Source organism: Lepus europaeus, chromosome 11 (assembly GCF_033115175.1).
Source record: "Lepus europaeus isolate LE1 chromosome 11, mLepTim1.pri, whole genome shotgun sequence".
Classification (NCBI taxonomy): domain Eukaryota; kingdom Metazoa; phylum Chordata; class Mammalia; order Lagomorpha; family Leporidae; genus Lepus; species Lepus europaeus.
This window is the reverse complement of record NC_084837.1, coordinates 86,600,180-86,625,995: the sequence shown is the minus strand read 5'-3', so window position 1 is coordinate 86,625,995 and position 25,816 is coordinate 86,600,180. Positions and strand designations below refer to the sequence as shown.

General features: G+C 59.9%; 1 protein-coding gene across 1 annotated transcript; it reads right to left on the bottom strand.

Moving 5' to 3' along the window:
• Window positions 1–276: 276 nt before the first annotated feature.
• PLEKHO2 (pleckstrin homology domain containing O2) lies at window positions 277–23,629 on the bottom strand. The gene is made up of 6 exons (XM_062206127.1): window positions 23,517–23,629; window positions 17,671–17,820; window positions 12,662–12,778; window positions 6,874–6,978; window positions 5,588–5,686; window positions 277–3,013 (listed from the first exon to the last, which is right to left on the bottom strand). Exons 1-6 carry the CDS (start codon window positions 23,526–23,528, stop codon window positions 1,988–1,990), a joined length of 1,509 nt encoding a protein of 502 aa, XP_062062111.1. The 5' UTR covers window positions 23,529–23,629; the 3' UTR covers window positions 277–1,987.
• Window positions 23,630–25,816: the final 2,187 nt, after the last annotated feature.

Genomic DNA, 25,816 nt, shown 5'->3' with positions numbered 1-25,816 from the left:
CAAATACAAAGTTTATAGAAACTGTTGAAAGCATTGTTCTTTATGACCCTGGCCCCCAGCCTATGGAAACAAGAAGTGGGAGCGGGGCTGTGAAATGTTCAGCCAGGATGGAGCACTGGGACCGACAGGGCCCCCAGCCCAGCCCCTGGAAAGAGGGCCCGAGAGCCAAATTTGGCACTGATGACGCCAATGACCAACTCCCACCTGCCCCCTGCTTCCCGGAGGCCAGCCCTGGAGCTGACCCCCGCACCCACAGACAGGCTAGGGGCAGAGAAGTTCCATAAAAAGGGATTTATTGCCAAACTTCGAGAAAGACTTCAGAGGCGGACGACCCTGGATGCCATCCTGCCCCAGGACAACACAGCAGCCCCTGCGGACTCCCGCCCCTCTGCCCCCTCACTAGAACTGGCACGTCCCCGGGGCCCAGGCTGCCCAGCCATGGGAACTGGTGGCACGGCCCACTGGTCACCTGACACAGTAGGAGACTCAGCCTCCACATCCTGGAAGCAGGTGTGTTGGCTAAAGCCCCAGCCAGCCCGGCGGCTGGGGAGGGAAGGCTGCTCCCCAGGGGAAGGTGGCAGGGACACGTGACTGCAGGCACCTGATGACACTGTTGCCCCTGCGCTGGAGACAGGTGGAGAGAGAGGCAGACAGTGGCGTGGGAGCCCAACGGGTCCAGGGAGTGTGGTTCGGAGAGGCCAGCGGGGGCTCCGGAGCTGCAGCACTGCTGCTCGCCCCTGCCTTGCCCAGGGCAGACCACAGAGTGGACCCTGCACCTCTGCCCACCACCCTCAAGAACGAAGTGACAGGACAGTAACGAGGGTGTCGACTGCACTGGTCAGCGTCAGTGGGCACGGCTGGTGGCCCGCGGAGGGCGGGCGGCAGGGGGCAGAAAGGCCAGGGCATGCTGCTGCCACCCTCCCTTCCCTTTCCGTAAACAAAAGTGCACAAGCAGGAATCTCCTGCCGGAAGCTGCTCCCACCCCCACCCCAGCCCCGCATCCCGGGGAGGGGGGACGGTGAGGCCTGGGAAGCCAGACCCAACCCTCCGACCTGCAGGGCCTCTGCACCTGCGAGCTCTGCCCTCAGTCCAGCTGCAGCAGCAGGATGGAGGCCACATGTGCTCCTGCAGTCGGGGCCACGGAGGCAGGGGCAGGGTGCCGAGATGGACCAAGGAAGGGGAGGAGAAAATGCTCTTGCCAGGGAGTTAAAACGGTGCAGCCCATGTGGCGTGGGATGGGGGAGTGGGAAGCGGCTTCAGACTCCCACACGCTCCCATCGTCACTGGGAGAAATGACCGGGATCCTGAACCTGTTTGGGCTCAGGAAAAGCCACAGAGACCCAGACAAATCCCAGCTACGGTAACATCACTTCTGAGGCCTGATTTCTCATGGCCTCTGTGGGGCTCACTTCCAGGAGTGTGCAAGGCTTGCACAAGCTGGGCCCAAGGCAGAGACGAGACTAAGGGAAGTTTCTGAGCTCCCCTTCCACCCTGGCACCCCCCAGACTGCCCCGCAGTCACGCTCCGCAGAGTGGGAGAGGCTGCAGGTAATGCCCTCGCTTTCCAGAGAACGCGAACCCAGAGAGGGGCCGCGCACCTGCCGCGGGACAAGCCCGCCAGCTCCCAGGTTTCACCCAGCTGAAGGATGAACCCGCAGCCTGGCCCCAAGGCCTCTGCAGCGTCTCAGGACAGGCTTCAAGGAATGTAAACTTCTGGGGCTGGGGACAGAGATGACGTCACTCCCAGGAACCCCAGTCTGTAACAACCCTGCAGGGCCTGAGGTGTGTTCCCAGCCAAGCCCAAACCCCAGAGGCTGGAGGCCAGGCCAGGTGGCCAGGAGGTGGCCCCGGGTGGTGGCTGGCACACTGGCCAGGGCAGGTGGGACACCAGGAGTCTCCTCGGACCTGCCCAGCGGCCCCTCGGCAGCCTGAGCAGTAGCACATTCTCGGCGGGGCTGGGCTGTGATGCGTGGGGCGGTCGGCAGGCCCTAGGGCGCACTTCTCCTGTACAGGGTCACCAGCTCCTTCCGCTTCTCCCTCAGCCCCGGGGCCTCCTGGTCCAGCTCTCCCAAATCTCGCATTTCCTGCAGGACCTGGGTGGCCTGCCTCAGCTGCTCCACAGCCTGGCTGAGCAGAGTCTCGGCGCTCGCAGGGGCTGGCTCGCTGCTCAGCATCTTGGTCAGCAGTTTCTCGGTCTCCTCGGAAGCCACCTTCACCTCCAGCTGGGCCCGATACAGCCGTTCCCGGGGCTGCCGTGGACGCCGGGGGCCGTCCCCCAGCAGGTCCCCAAGAGATGAGCAGCGGGGGTGGGACTGAGGCGGCAGGTCCCAGGGGTGTGGTGCTGTGGACACTGGCACATCCTTTCGGGGAGTCCCAGGGGTGCCCGGGACCTGGGATGGCTTGGTGGGCTCAGGACCGTCATCCACACCGTTCACAGAGACCTGCTCCGGGCCTGGGGCAGGGGCCTCAGGGGCTCCAGGACCGTGGGCTGGACTGGAAGCTGGGGACCTACTCATGCAGGCTTTCAGTTTCTCCGACAGGATCTTGGGTGGGGGCGCCGGGGGCTCCCCCCGCTCCCTGGGGGCAGCCTCCGAGGTCTCCGAGCAGGGCACCCGAGCCGGTTCTGCACTCTCTGGGGCGGGTGGCTGCTCCGGGCTGGGGTTCTCCCAGCTCACAGTCAGTTTGTCAGGCAGGACGCTGCTGGGCAGCTGCTTGGGGCCACCATCCCCCACTTCTGGGGTCTCCGAGTCCTCCTGGCTCTCAGGCTGGGCCTCAGCGCTTGCTGGATCAGGGCTTGGGGCCCTCTCCGCCACAGGCGTCTCGACCGGCTCCCTGAGGCTGCTGGGCTCAGGTGCTGGGGAAGGCTTGGTGGGAGGTGTGGGAGGCATGAGGGGCCGCGCTGTGTCCCGGGGCTGGCTCTCGCTGACATCATTGCTAGAGGCAAACCCTGGAGGCCCGCTGTCCGGAACATCGAGGTCCAGGCGCAAAAGCCCATCCGAGGCTGCGCTGGCCACCTGAGGGTGGGGACAGTGTGTGGGCATCATCCCCCCTGAGGGACAGTGGTTCCCGCGCCCTCTCATCTAGGCCCCGCCCACCCCGTGCCCTCTGCCCAGGCTTCTAAGCCTCCTTGATTAGAAGCTAAAGTAATTTCCTGATTGAATCCTTTCCTCTCCCTCAAATTCCCTGTTTCGGGAGCACTGGGCAGGAAGCCGGAGCCAGGGTATCCTCTTGGAGGCCAGGCCTGGTGTCTGTCAGCCAGCGTGAGTCCGCTCCTCTCAAAGGCAAGGGACATGGCCCCAGGCAGCCCGGCTGCGCAATTCTCAGAAAGATCCCTTCTCCGCAGTCACTCTGCCCGCCACCACGCCTGGGGCCCTCACAGCCAGCTCCTGACAGGACCAGGACTCAAATACAGGTCCCCTGAGTCACCTCACGCCCACTCATTTCCACTAGGCCTTCCTGGAGACCTGTCCCATCTGCCAGTCCAGCTGCTGGAGGCCTGTGCCCACTCCCCGACCACAGCCACCTGCCAGAGGAGAACACGGCACCAGGAGGGCAACTAACTGTCCCCCCTCCCGGCTCTGGGCAGCCAATCCTGTGGTTGCGGGGACCTCAGAGACACCGGAGCAGAGCTGGGCAGGCGGCCTCTCGCATGGTCCCTGAGATGGCAGGGGTCCCCAGGGGGACCCTCGCTCCCCTTCGCAGCACCATGTGATCTGGCCCACACATGCTCTCAGGCACTGGGGACCACCACGAGATACCCCCAACACACACACACACACCCACTCATACAAACACACACTCATCTCATGCACAGTCATACACACACATTCTCATCACACAGAAACACACTATACATGTGCATGCCCACATACACACACACACACACTCACAAATACACACTCATTTCACACATGCTCACATACTCATACATGTGCACACTCAAAAACACATATACACACACTCGTACGAATACACACATCTCACACATGCTCACAAACACATACTCATACAGAAACACACATTCATACACGTGCATGCTCACTCACTCTTCACACACATTTACATAAACACACCAGTTCACACACACTCACAAATTCATACGTACACGCACGTGCATACACACACGTGTCCATGCACTCACACTCAGAAGCACACACTGCTGCCTCCCCACCCCCATCAGGCAGCCACGCCTCCTTTCCTCTCTGGCTCCCTCCGTCACCCCCTCTGCAGGCTCCTTGCCCTCAGCTGACAAGGCAGGAGCAGGCTGCCTCACCTCAAAAACACTCCCTCCACTCTCCTTGGGTCCTTGCCCCAGGGCACCCCCAGCTATGCACCCCCTGACAGCCTTAAGCTGACTCCATCTCTCAGAAAATACGCTGCACACGTCAGCTGCCTTTTCCACAGTCCTGCCCTGGGACCTTGTGGTCACCTGGTGGCCGATGGCCCCCAGGTCCTTGCCCATCTCTCTCGGAAGTGCCCCTCCCTCCTTGGCTTCCTGGTGCGGGGCTCCCTGCTGGCTGCTCCTGCAGCCCCCCACTTCTGAGGCCCTTTCCTGGCCCCCAGAATCTCTCCTCTGCCTCTCCTGACCACTCCCCTTGCCCCACCCGGTCTCCCAAATTCCCTCTGCCTATGGCCTCCCTCTGCCCACGGCCTCCTGCCCACAGCCTCCCTCCGCCCAGTCCCCAGGCATGGGGAACCCACACTCAACCACAAGCCTGGTGGCTCCTGCTTCCCGCTGTTTCTCCCAGGGGTCCCTCTCTTCACATCCCCCTCTGGAGCTTTCCACCCTCAATCCCCCAGCCCCGGCCAGGGCCTCAAACTGCCCCCTGGAAGGCACCTGCCCCCCCATCCCCGATCCCTGTGGGGAAGGCCTCCAGGATTACCTCCCCTGCACCCAGCCCTTCCCAAGAAATCTGCCAGGTAACAGAGGCACATGGCACTCCTTGAGCTGTCCTGCCTCACGCCTCAGCGCCCATCACCGCGCCTGGGAGTCCCCTCACTGCAAGTCTACCAGCTGAGACCCTCCCCGCCCTGCAGCGTCAGCTCAGATGCCAGTGACTCTGGGTCCCTCCTGCACTGGCCTCCCTGGGTCCTCTTCTGAAGAAGACCCAACCCGGCCAGGCGTGGGGTAGTCTGTGCACAGAGCTCTTTGCCAGCTGGAAGCTGAGTTCCGAGGGGCAGTGAGCAGCCTCACGGGCCTTCTTCTCTCCGGCACCAACTCCGGCCAAGGTCAGGGTGTGCACTCAACAAGGGAAATGGCCGTGGGCTCAGGCACCCTGAAACCTGCACCTATACAGGGCACTTCAAAATGTCAGAAATGCCTACTATGCGAAAACTGTGCATGTATTTTAAAAAAATTGCACCAAAATGAGCTCAGCTTTTAATTGCATTTTCCATGGACTTCTCGAGGTACCCTTGAAGGGCACAGGTGTCTCCATCACACTTCCTACCTACCATTCAGAAAGCCCTATCTCCAGATGGCCTCAGGAAAAGGGGGTGGGGGTGGGGCGAGCCTGGCTGCCACCCTACAGAGCTGGGGTCCCAGGCTGAGCTGACCTCCCCCCACCCAAGCTGGAACAAGGCCTCACCTCCTTCAAGTGGACTCTGGTCGGTGGCCGGCGCTTCTGGCCTCCCCGGACCCGGTCACGCGTCACATGTTCCAGGGCACAGCTCTTGTCTATTTTTACCTAGAAGGAGGGGGCATCAGGTCAGCCCCCCAGGCTTAGGGAGAGCAGGAAATACCCCGACATGGAGCTAACACAGAGGTGGGATCACCACCCTGCTGATGAAACCTCCCAGCCTCTCCCCGTGCCGCTCTGGGTCTCTGTCTGCAGCCGCCCTGGTCACTTCAGTCTCCCTGCTAAATGTCGTGCCCTGTGGACATCTGGGCAGTCCTGGGACTGCTTCGGGGCTTGACTGTGGGACAAGAAGCCATGATCCACTTCTGGTACCGGGAGGCCCCCGCCCCGGCCACTCTCCTATGCCCTCTGGGGCTAGCCCGAGAGGAAGCTGGCCTCTGCCCCCTCGGGCCCAGGCCTTTGGGTAAGGTAAAGGGGCTCAGGAGTAGCTGGGAAGCCCCATAGTGAAACTCCCATGGGCAGCGCAGCCACTGAACACCACAGAGGGCTGCTGCCATGACAGGGAGTGGGGGCGACACCATCTGTGCCTCGGTGGAGGTGTGAACCCCACGCTTGTGCCTTCCGCCACTGAAGGGCCGGGCGTGCCACACAGCACACAACACAGAGCCAGAAGTCAGGGGCCCTGGGTGCCTGAAGGAGACTTGTGGGAGCACACTGGCTGCCCGCAGGTCTCAGCCATCTGCAACCCAGAGCACCCATCTAGGCTGCCCCCAGGTCTGCTGGAGCCCATATAGCTAAGGCTGTAAGGCGTCTGGGACAAACCCTCCCTAGAAGATCCTGGTCCCATGGGACACCTGTCTGACCTGAGCCTAATCCTGGCCACGATCACCACAGCCGCCAGCACAGCCCAGGGGGTGGAGGTCGCAGGGCTGGGTCCTCACTGCAGGCAGATAGGAGGAGGCCCAGGGCTCATCCGGCCCAGCAGGTAAACTGAAGAGGGAGGGCTCAGGCTCCGGGAACACCCCCAGCCCACCCCAGCCTCCCCAGCCGGGGCTGCCTGCCGTCTCCAGCTGGATGCGTGCCTGTAACCGGCTCAATTCTACCCGAGCACTTAACCTGCTTTCTAACTTAGAACAAGTGACTTAACTTCCTTAGGCCGGTTTCATCCGTAAAATGGGACACCACCACCTACTCTGAGGGGCCGCTGTGAGGGCTAAGGGGGGGTAACAGCGTCAGACACCCCAGCAGTGACAACGCACGCGGCCCTGCAGCCGTGCACAGCTGCTGCATCGCACCTCGTCAAAAGCCTTGTTCTTGCCCCGGTTGATGCCTTCGTTGAGGGCTCTGATCCAGGACTCCTTCTCCTCCCCGCTGGGTGCCTGGAATTTGATGTCGCTGACCTGCGGGACAGCCAGGTGGGGTGCACAGCAGATGTTTAACAGGACTGGCATGTGGGGTCTACGAAGCTTCCACCCCCAGATCCCGAAGTCAAACCAGAATGACTCCCTGACAGGTCTGACACCAGGACTTGAGGAGCCGGCACAGAGGCCTCCCAAGCCGCAGCTCCCACAGGCTCCGAGCGGACTCGGGCTGCCCTGTGGAAGAGCCCACTCCAGCCCCGCTCCAGGGGCCACCCCCACCCAGGCCGGATGTCTGAAGCCTGCAGAGCAAGAGAAGCCCAGTCGACCTCCACACAAGGCTGAGTTTAATGACAGAGGTCACAGGTACCGGGGGTGTCAACTGGGAAGGTCCACAGGGACCAGGCCACGCTCAGCCCTGGCGCCAGCTGATAAAATACACCTGGATACCCGAAGTCCCAGGGCCTCCTTCCCAGCCTCGAAACACAGACTGCAGAGAGAAGGGCACTGGGACCAGCTGGTGACTTCCAGCCCACCCCACGTCCCGTAGATGAAGGAGCTGAGGCTCAGCTCATGGGAGATCAAGGTGGGCTAAGGCAGAACCCACGACTCCTGACTCCCACCCCACCCACCCACCCATCCCCTCTCAGGAGATCTGGGCATGTGAGGGGCCACTTGCACAGCAGAGCAGTGGGGCCTCCAACTTGACCCACTTACAGCTGTCTGCCCTCTGACCTCTGACCTCAGTCTCCTCATCTGTAGAAGAGAATACCCCTGAAATCTGCCTGATGGAGTCAGGAAGATCGTTGTAAAAATGATGCATCTAACTGGAACAATCGTGTCCACGGCAACATTATCCACAACAGCTCAGTGGCGGAAGCTGCCCAAGTGGCCATCAGCGGGTGGATGGAGAAGCACAGGGTGGACTCTCTATGCGATGGGCTGTTTTCAGCCTGAAAAAGCTAGGAGATTCTGATACATGTTCCAACATGGACGAACAGCACGCTCAGTGAAATCAGCCAGGCACAGAAGGACAAAGGCCATGGGGCTGACGCTGTGGCGTAGCGGGTAAAGCCACCGCCTGCAGTGCCGGCATCCCATGTGGGCACCAGTTCGAGTCCCAGCTGTTCCACTTCCCATCCAGCTCTCTGCTATGGCCTGGGAAAGCAGCAGAAGATGGCTCAAGTCCTTGGGCCCCTGAATCCTCATGGGAGACCTGGAGGAAGCACCTGGCTTTGGATCGGCACAGTTCTGGCCGTTTTGGCCAATTGGAGAGTGAACCCACAGATGGAAGACCTCTCTCTCTCTCTCTGCCTCTCCCCTTTCTGTATAACTCTGCCTTTCAAATAAATGAAAAAAAAAAAAAAAAAAAAAAGACAAAGGCTATGTGTTTCTACCTACACGAGAGACCTGAAACAGTTCAAAATCACAGACTGAAAGTAGAATGGCAGTTGCCACGGACTTGGAGGAGAGGAAAAGGCACTCTATTGTTCCCTGGGGACAGAGTTCCAGTTCCAAAAGCTGCAAAGAGTGGCGCTGGATGGTGGTGACGGCTGCACATCACAAAGGGGCACGCGTGCCGCCGATCACCACTGTGACTTTCATGTTCTGAACATTGACTGTGGTTTCAGCTACTTATTTATTTGAGAGGTAGAGAGAGCTCTCATCCGCTGGTTCACTCCTCAAAATCCTACAACAGCCAGGACTGAGCCAGGATGAAGCCAGGAGCCAGGAACTCCATGTGTGTTTCCCATATGGATCACAGGGACCCAACCACTGAGCCATCGCCTGTGCCCTCCCAGGGTGCACAGCAGCAGGAAGCCAGAGCCAGAAGAGCCACGACCGGAACCTAGGCACTCCGATATGGGACGCTGCGTCTTAATCACTGGCCAAACAGCCACCCCCAAACCACGATTTTTTTTTTTTTTTTTTTTTTTTTGCCAGGCAGAGTGGATAGTGAGAGAGAGACAGAGAGAAAGGTCTTCCTTTACCGTTGGTTCACCCTTCAATGGCCGCTGCGGCCGGCGCACCCCGCTGATCTGAAGCCAGGAGCCAGGTGCTTCTCCTGGTCTCCCATGCGGGTGCAGGGCCCAAGGACTTGGGCCATCCTCCACTGCCTTCCCGGGCCACATTAGAGAGCTGGCCTGGAAGAGGGGCAACCGGGACAGAATCTGGTGCCCCGACCGGGACTAGAACCCGGTGTGCCAGCACTGCAAGGCGGAGGATTAGCCTATTGAGCTGCAGCGCCAGCCCCAAACCACGATTTTTAAAAACTGGAGAGAAGTCTCTCTCCCAATTATCTCTGTAACTCTGACTTTCAAATAAATAAAATAAAATTTTTTTAAAAAAAATTAATTAGAGTTCAGAGAGAGGTAGACACAGAGAGAGAGAGGTCTTCCATCCGCTGGCTCACTCCCCAGATGGCCGCAATGGCCGGAGCTGTGCCAATACGAAGCCAGGAGGCAAGAGCTTCTTCCAGGTGCAGGGGCCCAGCACTTGGGCCATCTTCTGCTTTCCCAAGCTATAGCAGAGAGCTGGATTGGAAGAGGAGCAGCCGGGACTAGAAACGGCGCCCATATGGGATACCGGCTCTTCAGGCTAGGGTTTTAACCCGCTGCGCCACAGAGCTGGCCCCTAAAATAAATCCTAAAAAAAAAAAAAAAAAAAAAATGGGGAAAACAATGAGGTATCCAAAATCCAAAGTGCTGAGTGTGGAGCTGGGTGGAGTGAACGCTCAGGAATAGAAATCAAAAGTTCCTGCCTCTGTAAAGTGGGACAACACCACCTACTACAAAGCAAGGCCAAGGGAGTTAAACACAGTTACATCCAGGGCCTGGCACATAGTAGGTACTCAGTAGTAGGTACTGAATGGATGAGCCAATAAATGAAAGAGCTGGCTCCAAGTTCCTCCCTCGCCCCATTTTTGGGCCACTGCCTACTCTCTGACCTCAAGATGCCCTAGTTCTGTCTTGATGGTAGCCAGGCTGCCCATCCCCCACTCTGGTGTTAGATGGCGCCTTCCTCCCGCCACTCTCTCTCCCAGTTATGTAACACCCCGGGTCCGCCGGCCCCCTTAGCATCCCCATTATATAACTCCTTCCTGGCTGCCAGCCTCCTCCTCCTACAGGCCCTGGGTCCCACCCACTCCCCCAGGCCAGGCACGGCAGAGTGCTCATTTGCATGACCAGGGTAAATTTGATCCTGGCAGCAGATCTGCAGTAAAGTCCGAAACCCCAGGGCACCGTGGCAACTGCCTCTCGGACCAGCCATCAGGGCTGCTGGGGGCACAGGAGGGCCCGCGCCACATCTGGGGGCTGCAAAGGCCACCAAAGACTGTGGTGGACGCTGCTGCGGCAGCTCCGGTTCCTCTGACCCCTGCTGCTGCTGCTGCTCACAGGCTCCGGGTGGACGAGGCCCTGCCTGGGCGCAGGAATTGGTACCCCAGAGAGCTTGAGGAGTGTACAGCTGAGCTCAGAGAGCGGCTGAGAACCGTCAGGTGGCCAGTTCTACTCCCTTCACTGTGGGCCTCAAAGGGACAACAACAGGACCACTGGAGCCAGTCCCTCCGCCGCTGGCCCAGCCCACCTGAGGCTGGCCACTGGGAATGTGTGGCCCCCTCCCAGGAAAGACCTGCAATCATCCCAAGGAGGCCCCAACACACGGGAGAGGGAGAATGCAAGGATACGGGGGACCCAGTTCTCACCGAGGGCACCCTGAATCCGGGCTGAGTGAGGATGATTAGAACAGCGGCAACACCAACAAGTTGTGTCCCCGAGGGCCACAGGCCACACAGGTCCCTGCCAAGAGCCCTTCCAAGAAGCCCCAGGGGCACAGGCCCCAGAGGAACGAGGAGCCAGGCCACAGAAGGAGCCCAGAAGGCCTGGGAGAGGGAGCAGGACTAAACGCCAGAGAGGAAAAGGGGGGAGGGGAAGAAAGGAGACAGGAAAGGGCCAAGCTGGCCAAGAGCAGCAGGACAGCGAGGCCCAGCAGTGGCCACCCTGCTTCCTGGCAGCGTCTGTCTGTGACCTCATGGGCAGGGGTGTGGGGATGGAGGGGCAGGGGGAGGAGGCGTGCGAGACACTGGAGTCTTTGTTTATTTGATTAGAAGGGAAAAAAAAAAAGGCGGCCTTAGGACCAGACAGTCAGGGTCACGTGACCTCAGAGCCAGCCTCACTGAGGATGGGGAACACCCAGGGCGCTGGGAAAGGCAGCGGTGAGAGGTGGTGGGGGACGGACGCGGTGCTCCGGGCCGGGTCCGCATCTATCCTCTGGGACTCCGTATTCTTGTGTGAGCTTCTGGGGCGGCCACAGACAGGCACCTGGAGCTGCAGCCAGGGTGTGTGCTCCACCCGAGGCCCCCACCACTTTCATCTCCCTGCTGGTTGTTCCCAGCATCACCCAGAGCCAACCTGGACTCTTGGCAGAGTTAGAGCAGGGGGCGGGGGAATGCAGCTGCACAAACAGGCCCCTGGGAAGGTGGCGGCCCACCCTGAGCTGGCCTGACCCACCTCCCCACCACCCGCTGGTTCTCAGAGCTAGGGAAAAAGGCACCACCTATGGTGCTGTAAGAGCCGCACCCCTAGCCGGGCCTGCACCTGCACAGGAGGCGCGCACACAAAGGCCAGCCACACAGACGTAGTCCTTCACACCCAAACACGCATCCAGGCGCTCGGCGTAGTGAGTCTCTGGGACAGGACAGGGGCTCCAAGGCCTGAAAGACCAAAATGTGACTCTTTCTGCTCTCCAAGAACCAGCAGCAGCAGATACCAAGCGAAGCCTAGGCCCAGCCCCACGAACCCCAAGACACTGAACACCTGCCGACCCTGGGCACATCCTCCAGCTCCCCCTCCCCCTCCATCGCTGGCTTGGTTCCTCCTTGTCCCTACACACTGCTGAGCAGTACAGAGGGTACATGAGCAAAACGTCACAGGCCACGGGGACGACAGGAGGCTGAGCAGAATGGCCTCTGACAGGCCCAGCCTAGACCTGCTCCCCACCCCCCAACACCCTCCCCACCCCGCCTCTGTGACTCAGCCCCGCTCTGCAAGGCTGCACATGACAGGCAGCGCTTGGGGCGAGGTGTGGTGACAGCTGGCGAGGCGAGAGGTGCTGTACCCGCCAGCCTCCAACCCAAACCCCCTCTTGACATCTGTGAAAGCACCCCGCGTGGCGACACCCACCAGAACCCCACCAGAGAGAGGAGCCACCAACTGCACAGTGCACCTGCTCACAAAGGAGGGCCCAGGAAGAATCTCCATCAAGAGTTTCTCCGCTACACCCACGAAAGGCAAATGCAAGGTGCGGAGAGCTGGGGCGCCGCTCCTGGCCCTGAGCCCACCCCGGAAGGCCATATCCTCCCCTCGAGGCCGGTGCGATGGAAGCCACGGCCACAGCTTGCTGGCCTCAGTGCTGAGCCTCCTGCGTCCAGAGCGTGGGGAGGGCCGAGGGCCCCACCTCCCAAAAGCTACTTTCCAAGGACAGCCCCAGCCCGGGAGGGAGGCCCCAGGGCCTGGAAGGGGAAAGGAGAGGGGACCCTTGCTGCACACCCAGCAACCAGCTCCTGGGGTGCTTGCAAGGCACGACTGGGGCAACCACAGGTTTGAGCTCAGCCACACTCAAAGGGAACCGACGGAGCTTCCAGGGCGCGGCCAGCCCCAGCTCTCTGGGGTCCCCTCCCCCAGCGGCCCCTGCAGAGAGCTCGGGGAAGCGGCGGGCACCCGCCTACCTTGTTCCCTGGGGATCGCAGCAGGATAAAGCGGTGTTTCCGCTTGAGGAGGGCGCGAAGGTCCTGGCACTTCTCATAGCTGCCCAGCTCCACTGTCTCCACGCACTTCTGCTCGTCCTGGGGGAGAAGACAGAGGGGACTGCAGTTGGTCGCAAGCACACCCACCAAGACCCTCAGCAAGCCAGGCCGCCCCCCAAGACCCTGAGCCCATGAGGTGGGGACCTCACTCCGTCATAGGGAAGACCCCAGGCTGCCGATCCAATGACAAGAGGTGGCGCTCAGAGGCCACAGGTGCACCGAACCCAGGACAGGCCGGCGGAGGGAAGCCAGCAAGGCTCACCTTCGGATGAGAATCGGGGCACGTGGCCCAGGGGCGGGGAGAACAGTGAGCCCAGGCCAGAGAAAGGAAAGCTGGAGAGGCTGAGGAGGGGGTGACGGGGGTTGGGGTGGGAGCTCTATGCAGGCCCTGCAGCTCAGCAGAGATGTGGGGAAGAGGTAGCCTGGAAGAGGGGTGTGGATGTCACAAAATACAGAAAAGATTTTCCCAGAGGAACCACAGACAGGTCGCAGCTGGGACTACAGCCATCCTAAGCAGGCTCCTCCTACTTGGCATCCTGGGACAGTAGCCCTCACCACGGGCCACAGGCGCCATACAAGGCAAAGGGCAAGGGCTCCTGCCCCATCCAGTGGCCAGCACAGAACCCAGCCTCTTCCAGCCACCCCCAACACTGGAGTGCTTGCTCCCCACGTTCTGGCCAGCAGGAGCCTCTCCAGAAGCCGCCTGGGACAATGGTGGCCCATTGGGTCCTCTTCCGGGGAGACCGGCTCGGGCTTGAATAGCTTCCTGCATTGGCACCCTCTCATCCTGGGGAGTCCAAGGAAGCAGAAACAGCTCCAGGGACTGGCCAGCACGTTAGGGAAGCTCTTGCTGGTGACCCACAGCAAGCAACCTGACACTTCCGGAGTCCCTGGTTCTCACAGTAACCCTGGAAGCCTAGAGCCCCAGCACCTGCCTCATTTTCTGCCTGGAGAGAATGGGGCCTGTGGTGACATGATCTGCCCTAGGGGCACAGCCCTAAAGACAAAGGCAGGGCCCAGCTCACACCCCCATCCTCTGACCCCTGGGCTGGGGCCCCTCCCAGCCCATCACATGCCCCTCCCCCATCACTGCTGGAGCACTGCCTGATCCACTCTGTGCAGTGGTCCCCCAGCCTGGTGCCAGCAGCATTCCCACCACCAGAGAACCTGTTAGAACTGCAAATTCTTGAGGCCAGTGCTGTGGTGTAGCAGAGAAAGCCACCGCCTGCAACGCCAGCATCCCATGTGGGTGCCGGTTCAGGTCCTAGCTGCTCCACTTCCAGTCCTACTCTCTGTTATTGCCTGGGAAAGCAGCAGAGGATGGGCCAAGAGCTTGGGCCCCTGCACCCTTGTAGAAGACCCAGAGGAGGCTCCTGGCTCCTGGCTTTGGTTTGCCCCAGCTCCAGCTGTTGCGGCCATTTGGGGAATGAACCACCAGATGAAAGACCTCTCTCTCTGTCTCCTTCTCTCTGTCTATAACTCTACCTCTAGAATAAATAAGTAGTTTTTTTACATGTTTATTATTTAAATAAAATTAAATTTAAATAATATTTAAATATGTATCTACCTCTCAAATAAATAAATAATTTTTAAAAATATTTATTTATTTGAAAGTCAGAATTACACAGAGAGAGGAGAGGCAGAGAGAGAGAGAGAGAGAGAGAGGTCTTCCACCCTCTGGCTCACTCCCCAGTTGGCCACAATGGCTGGAGCTATGCTGATCCAAAGCCAGGATCCAGGAGTTTCTTCCAGGTCTCCCATGTGGATTCAGGGGCCCAAGGACTTGGGCCATCTTCTACTGCTTTCCCAGGCCAAAGCAGAGAGCTGGACCTGAAGTGGAGCAGCCGAAACTCGAACCGGTGCCCATATGGGATGCTGGAATTGCAGGCGGCAGTTTTATCTGCTATACCACAGCACCAGCCCCATAAATAAATAATTTTTTTGACAGGCAGAGTTAGACAGTGAGAGAGACAGAGAGAAAGGTATTCCTTCCATTGGTTCACACCCCCCCCCAAATGGCCGCTACAGCCGGCGCGCTGCGCCAATCCAAAGCCAGGAGCCAGGTGCTTCCTCTTGGTCTCCCATGCGGGTGCAGGGCCCAAGCACTTGGGCCATCTTCCACTGCCTTCCCAGGCTACAGCAGAGAGTTGGACTGGAAGAGGAGCAACCGGGACAGAATCCGGCGCCCTAACCGGGACTAGAACCCGGGGTACCGGTGCTGCAGGCGGAGGATTCGGCGCCGGCCCAAATAAATAATTTTTTTTTAATTTTTAAAAAAATGGGGCTGGCATTGTGGTGCAGCAGGTTAACACCCTGGCCTGAAGTGCCAGCATCCCATATGGGCGCCGGTTTGAGACCCAGCTGCTCTACTTCCGATCCAGCTCTCTGCTATGGCCTGAAAAAGCAGTAAAAGATGGCCCAAGTCCCGCTGCACCCACATGGGAGACCAGGAAGGAGCTCCTGGCTCCTGGCTTCGGATCGGCGCAGCTCCGGCTTTTATAGCCAATTGGGGAGTGAACCATTGGATGGAAGACCTCTCTTTCTTTCTCTCTTCTCACTGTGTAACTCTGACTTGCAAATAAATAAATAAATCTTTAAAGAAAAAAGTTAAAAAAAAAAAACCCACAAGACCCAGACAGTATCCCAAACCCATTACACCAGGATCTATAAGTGGGGAGGCCCAGACCCCAGGATTCTTCAGGACAAATGACTTCATGGCCAAGGTGGATGACCACCGGGCAGAGGGGTCCAGGTGGAGGCGGCCGGTGGTCGGGTGGCTTCTTCCTTCCCAAGCAGGTTCAATCAGGTATCTTTCCACATTTTTGCTCGTATGTGTCTCTCTCCAACCCTTAGTCTCCAATCCCCTCTGGGTTCCCCCATTAAACACAAGGACCAGGAAAACCCTCCTGTTCTGGGAACCTTCCTTGCATTCCATGCCCATGAATCTCAGAGCCTAGACACCCTCGCTCTTTCAGGGCCCCCATCCCTCACTGCTGGGGACAGGCAATCATCTGTGAGCACCGGCAATGTGCAGGCACCCACCTGGGTGCAGGGGACAGAGCCCTGCGGGGGAAGCACTGTCCTAACTTAGGGCTCGGCTCTCCTTCTGTTTCCCCTCCAGGGTCCCACGAAAGGCAGCCCTGAAAAGGGACACACACAGGACCGGTTTGCTGGAGCGAGTGCCTGGCACAGTGAGGCTTCCTGAGCATCCAGAGGCAGCTCACGGGCCCACCTGGACAAGCGCCCTGCTCTGGCCAGGACCACAGTCTGCCCATCCCCACCACCCAGCTCCCACAGCTGCCCGTCCTGGGTCCACCCCCTTGCACTCGAATCGCTGAATCATGCTGGCGCTCCCGCAGCTCAGAGGAGGAGAAGCAGGCCGGCGCTGGGCAGGGGCAGCATCTTTGGAACGTCACGGCCCAGAGCCTTCCCTCTCGCCTCCTGGCTCTGCACATCAGGAAGACGAATTGCACTAACAAGCATTGCTCAACTCTCACTCCGGCCAAGCTCCCCGCCCCTGAGTGCTAAGTTCTTGAAATGGCATTTAGGTTTCTCATAGTGATTTTTTTTTTCCTCGTCAAGCGTAATCTGGACATGTTGCTGCTTCCCAGCAGTGGCCAGATGTGGAGAGGCAGTCCAGAACACGTCTGGCGGTGCCTGGCGGGCTGAAAGCTGACAGCCTGTCACTCAATTCTTGCGGCAGCTGGCACTGGGAGAAGCTGTGACAACCCCCTTTATTTTTAAAAATATCCCCCTACTGCCACGTTCCCAACTGTGGTACATCCTACATCGGCGAGGACAGCGGTGTGGAACGTCTGGGGGCTGTCTGTACCCTCAGCCCCGAGCCCGGTCCTCCTGCCATTGTTTCTCGGACACCCCAACTCCACTGGCCACAGACCCCTGCAGGACAGGACAAGGTGCTTCTGAAAAGCAGCTCGGATCCTGCCAGGCTGCCTGATCTTTGCTGGCCTGGGACAGTCAGGACTGTGCCAAGATACCCGGAGGCATGCTGAATGGGGAAGAGAGGCCGGCTCCTCCTCCTGCCCCCAGGCCAGCGCTTCCCCATAAATTTCATTTGCCAATGGCACAGGGTGACGCAGGCCTCAATCCCAGAACACAAACAGCATCTACAAGGAAAAGGCACCAGGCCGCCCAAGCCTTCCCCTGGAATTTTACTGGCTCTCCCTTGGATACAGCTTTAGTGTGCCTGGCTGTCCAAACCCCAAGCCTGCTGCCTCTCAGGCGTGGGAAGTCACCAGGACTGCTAGAGGCACAGGGACCCAAGGGGCCACTGGCAGCTTGATGGGATGGGACAGAGGAAAGGGGGAAGGACAGTCTGGCGGGAGGGGACAGTCTGACCAGTGACTCGGACCGCCGGGGGAAGGTACGCTCAGACCGGCACTTTCCGTAGAAGGCAGGGAGCATTTCACACATTTTAAGAAAATCTGCCCCAAAAACAAGTCTTGGGGTTTCCTGGCTGGTGTCTCTTGACCTGGTCCTCTCCTCGATGTGAGAAGCCCGACAGTCACTGGCCACCCTGAACCTCAGCAGTGTGGCCTGCTCTATGCGTCATCAGCGAGGTACGTAAGACTTCCAAACCAACTATTGTTCCTAACGCCACGGCGAGATGGAGCAGGCTTCAGTGCTGGAACGTGGCATCTTGCCCTGGGACAGGAAGTTAACAGAGTACGGGTGGACAGTGAAGGAGACGCACACCAGATGTATGTCTGGCTCAAGGAGCCCCTCATCCAGGAACCGGGCCTCTGCGCCTAGAGGGACTGTCCCCAGGCTGTAGAGAGCCAGAGATCCGGCACTCACGCAGGCTGCACAGGACGTACAGAGTGCGGCAGGGCCCAGGCTCCTCCCGCTGGCCTGAGCCGCCCTTTACTTCGCCCTCTGCCCCAACATCGCAGCCTCAGAGCCAAGCTCACCTCGTTCTCGTAGACCAGCAGCTGGGCCTGGCACAGGAGCAGGTAGCGGTCTTTCCAGAGGCCCAGGAGGCCCCCGCTGCTCTTCTTGATCCAGCCAGCCTTGTCCGCCATCCGCGCGCCCCGAGGCTTCTCGCCTCCTTCCTTGGCGCCCTGGAAGACAGCACCGGGACATGCCAGGAGGGCTGCTACCACGTGGCCACGCGTCCCTGTGTCAGGCACCTAGTGACATCACCGTGTGTGTCCCCACCACCCCTGAGGCAGATACTCCTAAGCCAGAGTCAGAAGTAATAACAGTAACACCAGCAGCCGTAGTGATAACACAGCACTGAGTCACGGCAGGCATGCTCCGCACGGCCTCATCTCTTAAACACTGTATTTATTCAGGAGTCAGAGAGACACACAGACAGATGGACAGAGACACAGAGAGAGCGCCCATCCATTGGTTCACTCCCCAAATGCCTGCAACAGCCCAGCCAGAGCCAGGAGTGCCATCCCGAGTCTCCTACGCGGGTGGCAGGGACCCAAGTCCTTGAGTGATCACCACTGCCTCCCAAGGTGCACATTAGCAGGAAGCTGGAATCAGCTGGTGCTAGAACTCCACCCGAGGTACTCTGATACAGAATGTGGGTGTCTTAACCAGCGTCAACCATTAGGCCAAACACCCCCTGCACAGCCTCACGTAACTGTTACAATCACCCCCAAGGTGGCAGCATCATCACCCCCATGCCACAGTGAAGTGGAGCTCAGAACAGAGAGATGACGGCCGGAGGGACAGGCAGGATCCAAGGCGGATCTCCAGGCCCACCTTTTCCTGCCGCACCCTTCTGTCCCTGTGGGATCACTCAGCCGGTCAGCAAATGCACTGAGCACGTGCAACGTCGTGGAAAAACAAAATTAAAGCAGCCCCTGCCCCCGAGTGGGGAGAGGCAGGTGGTAAACTCACAGACATGCAGATGTAAACACACCCACCAGTGTGCAGTGGCATGGAGGACACACACAGGCAGAGGGCAGACAGGGGCCAGTGGAGACCCAGGCCACGTTGGGGCAGTCTGGGAAGGCTTCCCAGAAGGGAAGACGTTGGGAGGAGCCAGGCAGGCTGAATGGCACCCACCTCGCCAGCACAGGCCAGTAACGGGAATAAGACTCCTGGACATGGCTAGCCCCCAGGAGCCACAGGGCCAGCCACTGCCATCTTGTGCCCCAGTCATGACCCGCTTGGGTGGCTGGGTTCCAGGTCCATGCCTACCAGATGGGGTGAGTTCGTCTCTACGGCTTCTTCTGGTTATATCTCCATCTCACAGATGAAGAAACCTAGTGCGGTTAAGTGGCTTGTATCTGGTCAGCAGGAGTTGAGCTTCAGAGCTCAGACTCTCAGAGCTCAGACTCTCCACCACCACGCTGTGCAGTTCAAAGACCAGGAAGGAGGGGCCTGTGCTATGGCGCCGAGGGTTAAGCTGCCATCGGCAGCGCTGGCATCCCAGTTTGAGTGTCAGCTGCTCCACTTCTGATCCAGCTCCCTGCTGATGGCCTAGGAAAGCAGTGGAAGATGGCCCAAGTGATTGAGCCCCTGCACCTGCGTGGGAGATATGGAAGAAACTCTTGGCTCCTAACTTTGGCCTGGCCCAGCCCTGGCCGTTATGGCCATTTGGGGAGTAAACCAGTAAATGGAAGATCTTTCTCTCTCCCTCTGACCCTCTCTCTCTGTAACGCTGCCTTTCAAATAATAAATAAATAAATATTTTTAAAAAATACTTAAAACAAAAAAGGGGAAGGGGTCACAGTGAGACCCAGCAGGGGCTTCCCTGCCCAGCCCCAGACCGCGCTGTCTGGGCCTGTCCTGTGAGAGGCAGCTGGGGCCGCAGGGTGTCCCTGGGGAGGCTTGTGTCGCTTTTAACTGGGACCCTTTTTTAAGTTTTATGTAAATTATAACACAGATAAAATTAGTCGATGGTGGTTTCCTTCTAGCACCCTCCAGATTCTGACGTGCTCTGGCTGTCTCTCCTCCACCCTCTCCATGCTCGCCTCCCCGAGGCAGCTGGGACCACGCAACTGGGTGCATTTTTATTTTCATTTCACAGATATTTCTTGAACATTCACTGGGTGTAAGAGAACTGGGCTGGACTTCAGCCCATGGCCTTGGATGTCCAGAAGTGTGGGGTCTCTCCCTAACTTGTAGATGGCAAGAGAAAGGGGGACGTAGGATGTCCCAGGTGGTCCTCCCAGATCCAGGAACGAGGAAGAGGGAGGCTAGCCACTCTGTCCAGGGAAAGAGAAGGTTCTCCCATCCCATCACGCACCCCCAAACCGCCTCCCCACATCAGCACCGAGACCTGGTGTCCAGACCCCATGGGGACCCTTGTCAGCTGTCACAGGCCAAGGGCTTTGAGGAAGGAACTAGGAAACGGGAGCCCCCAATCCACATCTCACACGCTCACACCCCTCCTGTGAGCAGCTGCAGCTGCCGGCCACCGCCTAGGCCTCCAAGCTGAAGGGCAGACTTGGTCTGTCTGAAACAAGGGGGTGGGTTAAGCCACCACTTGGGACACCCATATCCACTTCTGCTGGTTCCAATCCCGGATCATCCATTTCCACTCCAGCTTCCTGCTACCTGGCTCCTGGCTCCTGGCTGTCAAATCTTCCACCTCTGAACCCTGAGCTCCCCTCTTGCTTTCTAGGGGGCCCACCCCCCACCATGAGACTTCACTCACTCTGAACTCCCTGCACCTGTGACCTCCCCTGCCTGCCTCGCAGCCTGCCTGCGGAGCGGAAGCTCTGAGGGACAAGGCCAGAGTCTTGCCTCTGGTCTGTGTATAGCACACCCGAGCCCGGTGCAGGCCATGACTGGACCAGCTAGGGAAGCAAGTCCAGGGCCTTGAAGCACGGATGGGACCAGGCAGGATGACACTTTGGGAGGGAGGAGGGGACAGCGAGGGGCTGCAGATGGCGTGCACCACGCCGAGCTACCCTACAAGAGGCCTGGCTGGAGGCCAAGGTCCTACTTGCCTCCAAACTCACCCCGCCCCCCTGCCTGCCCCTCAGACCTCCTCCCACCAGGGGGCCTGGCCATGCCCCAGCAAGTTTTAATAAGGGGCCCTTCCCTTGGCAGGGTTCACAGGGGAGGTTTTGTCCAGTGTCTCGGCCTCTCCTGTTAGTGCCTGGCTGACCACAGTTCTTCCCTCCCACCAGCCCCCACCCAGGCCTTCTCCTGCCTGCTGAGAACTACTCCTGGGGCTCCCCTGGGCCAAAGCCTAGCTCCCTTTGCCTGCCTTAGGGCAGTCTCTGGGTCATTCCTGTTTTTTTAAGCTGGGTCACCAGGACCCTGCACACAGAGGGGACACATGGAAAGCCACAGCCCAGGTGATGACAGAGAAAGAGAGTAGCAGAAAATAACCCTGTTGCCATTTCCCATCACCCCCGGCAGCTTATAACAGTCTCTGCCCTTTGAACAGTCCAGGGATGCTGTGAGCAGCTCTACCAAGAACCCACCCAGTCCCTGCTCTGGGAGGGGTCGCCAGGCACAGGGGGCTCAGGGGCACAGGCTGTGCCTTGGGGGAACTTCCAGACCCATAGCAAGAAGTCACCAGTCTGGGAGGGGTGGGGGTGTCCCCTGCTTGGGAGGGGAGAGACACAGCACTCAGCCGGAGAAACCCCGGTGCTGGCTCTCCACCGCGGGCAGGGCTTGGGGTTAGTCTGGGAAGCCCTTGCAGGCAGCCACAGGATGGACAGGGCTCTGAGGAGTAGAGAAGACTTGCACAGCCCAGAAAAGGAAAAGTACAAAAGGATACGGAAGACCCAAGCTCTCAACCTCTTCACACAGCCTAGAAAAGGCAAGAGACGGGCCCAGTTCCCTGTCTGTCTCTAGACGGGCAAGGGCCAGCAGACAGCCAGGAGCCGGCAGAGGCCAAGCCGGGAAGACGCCCGACTGTAGGCGGGCAGGGGCACAGCCTGCTCCAGGGCTTCCACCACCCTGCCAGGGGCAGCAGTGAGAGCCCACCGACAGCTGCAGCTCTCACATCTTTTGCACACACATCATCACACTGCTGACCACCCACCCCCTGACGTTACAGATGGGGAAACTGAGACCAGGGGACACAATGGGCAGATCAGCACCTCTTCCCCAAGCCCCAGCCTGACAGGGACCACCAGCCCACTGCACACAGGAGGCCACTGACCCCAGGGTGGCCAGGCCATGAGCAGGAAGCCCAAGGTAGCCAGGTGGAATCGAGGTGATGATGAGGGTGGCCTCGAGTCATGGGGTAGAGCAGCCGGCTTTGATGTAAGAGGTGTTTTAAGAAACCAAGATGCACAGAGGCCTGGAGAAACAAGGGGAAGCCACGGGGAGGAGGGGGGAAAGGAGAGTGGGGGTACCAAGGGCGGGTGAGGACAGGGAGCCTGGCGCTCTGCAGGGTAGCGGGGTGGACAAGACTTTCGACGGCCCAATTGTCCAAATTGCTTTGGGCATCCGAGCGTCAGAAAGTGGCAATGTTGGGGGCTCAGGGTCAGAAGGCATACGGGGCCGGGCAGAGCCCACGAGAACTTCCTTTAATCGGGGGCCAGAGCAGATCAGGAGATGGGGTAATTCCGACCCACATCCTCTGGGAGCAGGCAAGGGGCCCAGCCAGCGAGCTGAACCCAGCCCTCATAGCACGGGCCTGAGGCAGCCAGCAGCCCCACCCGTGACAGTGAGAAAGAAACCACAGCAAAACACTGACTGGGCCCCCCCCACACACACCCACCCACTCTGTGAGCAGGGGCCATGGTCACATCATCAGGCCCTGGGGGAGGAGGCCAGGCCCTGCGTTTTACAGAAGAGGAAACGCAGGCCGAGAGGGGAAGTGACTTATCTACCATCCCACAGAATCCTGGGGCCAGGCCTGGAGGGAGCCCTGACAAACAGCCTGGCTGTTCCTGGACAGTGGCCCAGAAAGGAGGGAGGCAGGTCAGACAGACACCAGCAGCCTGGCCCCCTCAGCTTCTCCCGTCAGCCAATGCTCCCCCCTCCCCGGGGAAAGTTTCACCTCCTCCCACCACATACAGGCAAAGACCCAGCCCCTTCCCCTGGGGCTACAACGGGCAGAAGCTGGGACCCCGCGAGGGATAAGAGTTAAAGTCACCCACCAGGCCCGAATTAATGTATTCATTCCACCAGCATACATTAAGTGCTTGCTGTGTGCGGGACACTGGGAGGGTGCAGCTGCTGGGGGTGTAAGCAAAGGGCAGGGGTCCCAGGGTGCCTGACTCCAGCCCAGACCTGCAGTGTCCAGAGGGGATACGGGGATGCTCAAGGGGACTGCTGGTCCAGCCCTCTGTTCCCCCCGGGGAGGTCAGCCCTTCCAGGCACGGGGAAGGCAGGAGCTGGCCCAGCCTCTGTGGTCCCCCAAGGATGTGGTGCAGGGAACAGGGTAGGTCGAAAGGGGGTGTCACAGGGTTCCTCAGAACTCTTGTCATCACGCACTGTCTGCGCCTCAGATTCCTTGAGATACGGGCCCCCGAAGCGACAGAACCCTCCCAAAACACACAGACACACACTCCGCAGCTCTGCCTCTCAGGACCCGACCGGGTCTGCGCCGGGAGTCAGCGGTAACCAGAGACCACTTCCAGCAACTCATCAAAGTCGCCGAAGCCTCAGTCTCCCCGTCAATCCAATGGGGACAATGCCAACCCCGACGCCCCGCAGCCGGTGAGAAGAACCGAAGACATAACGGAGGAGGCAGGCTTGGGATCCCTACCCCGCCCCTGCCCCATCTGCCCGGGGCGGGAGCGCGGGGTCTCGAGACCGGTCGAAGTGGGGCGGGCAGGAGCGAGGGCCTTCCCGGGACCCAACCCAGCCCCCGCCCGGCCCTCACCTCCTCCTCCATGGAGAGTCCGCGGAGTTCGGCAGCTCCGCCGCTCGCTCCCGGCGTCCCGAGGGCTCTGCCACTTCTCTCCACGCCCCGCCGGGCGGCGGCTCCCTGCGATCTGTCCCGCCGGCCGCCCGGGGCCCAAGAAACTTCGGGAGGGCGGGGCCGGGGGCGGGGAGAGGCTTCCGGGGGGCCGGGGCGGAGCCTGGGGAGGGCAATAGCTGGGCTGGGAGGCCCGCGCCGGGGCGGGAGTCGGCGGGGCGGGGCAGGGTGGGGGCGGGGCCTGGCCGGGCTGGGCGGGAGGACGGGGGCTGGGGCGTGGCCGGAGCTGAGGAAGGGGGCTGGGCGTGGCCTGATCTGGGGGCGGGGCCTAGGAGGGCGGGGCTGAGGGACTGGAGGCCGGGGCGGGGCCTTGCAGGGGCTAGAGCTGAGGACACGGGCGGGGGCGGGGCCGGGGCGGGGCCGGAGCTCCCGATGGGGCGGGGCGGGGCCTGGCCGGGGCAGGGCCGGGCGTGTGTTTGGGGACTGGACGGCGGAGGCCAGGCGGAGCTGGCGCCGGAGGAAGTGGGAGGGACGGAGCTGAATGGAGAGAGGCTTCCCGGAGCTGCCGAGGGGCTGGGCCGGGGTATGGGCTGCAGGCTACGCGGCGCGGGCGGGGGGCGGGGGCTTCCGGCCCGGCAGCGGAGGGGCGGGTGCAGGCGCGGCCCTGGGGAGCGGGCGAGGCGCTTGCTGGTGGAGGCTGTCTTTGAAGTCTCCTGACCCAGTGGGCCGGGGTTCCGGGACCGCGCTGAGCTGCCCGCAGTGGCCACAGATGGGGCCTCAAAAAAGCTCCTTCCCGAACCCAGGAAATTGGCGACGGCCTGGGTTTCTTCTCTCTGGCCGTCTTCCCTGGGCGGGGTCCAGCTAGGAACTTGGGTCTCTGTCCAGAGGATCGTGTAACGGGAACACCTGGGCCTGGGAGGCTGGACTCTGGGTCCTTTGGGGGGGGGGGTGTTTGCCTGATGGCTCTCAGGAGTCCTCCAACGCAATGCTTTCCTATCCTTGGGCATTGCCAAACCCTTCTCTGGCACCCAGATCTGAGGGCCCCACTCCCATCGAGCAGGGACCCTCAGCCTTGCCACTGTCCTGGCGATGGTTTGGGTTCCACCTTGCGTCCTCACTTGGGAGAAACAGAGACCCAGCGAGATTGATCCCAGCCTTCAACACTGCCTCCCTCCCCTTCCGCTCCGTGTCCCTTGCCAGGGCTCAGAGAATTAACAGCGGGAGGCATCAGTGGTGACCTCCCTTGGCTCTAGCTGCTGACCAAGCTCCCTTTCCACTGCCTTCTGCTGGCCACTTCCAGCCATGCAGAGCAGAGAGGGGCATCTTAGGACCCCTGAGCCAGGGGAGGGAGGGGTGAGGGCACACTTCCCCCCCAGCCTGGGCCTCTGAGCTCCTTTATCTGAGGATGGAGAAGTCCAAGCCGATCAGAGACAGTCAGGAGGAGGCAACCCCTTCAACCTCAGTCTGCAGAGCCGTGCCGTGTCCCAAGCCTGAGGATTCCGAAGAACCTGTGTCTGGAAACTCAGATTCTACTGCAGGAGACCACAGATCCTGGGAAATTCATGTTGTTACCCCAAAGCCGCCCACTTTTTTTGGAGAGAGGTGGAGGTAAGATCAGGTCAGCTTGGAGATCCAGCCAGCTCCATCACGTCTGGGAATGCGCCACCCATAACTACTGGAGCCTCAGTTTCCCCATCCTGGTCCTCTGGCTGTTGCCTCCATGCCACATGCATTTGTTGAATACAAATTTCACTTGCAGCTCTGCACCGCTAATGGCTGGGAGATACAGCAGGGCTCAGGGTCCCTGTCCTCCCCTGGGAGAGAAAGGCACGGAAACAGGGGAGGGTGCTGAAAGCAGGACAGAGGGGCAGGACAGGCATCTAGGCAGAAGACAGTGTGAGACGTGGAACAGTATAGTGAGAGAGAGAGACACAGAGAGGCGGAGAGAGCTCAAGGCAGGGGGCCACGTGCTGACCTCAGACAATGAAAAGTCATTGAAGACTGTTGGCTGTGGAAGTAATGGAGTCTGTTTTGCGTGTGCGTCATTTAATCAATCAGCAGATTTATTGAGTGCCTCTTAAGGAAGAGTGCTTTCCAATATGTCGTCCTGGGATTGTCTCTTCACTCAAAAGAACTTAGGGAGCCTCTGGTGTCCGCTTACTCTACTCAGCTCTTCCCATGCAGCTCACTTAATCCTCATAGAAGTAGGTACTCATGCATGAAACTGATACCACTGTTAGCCTCATCTTACGGGTCAAGGATCC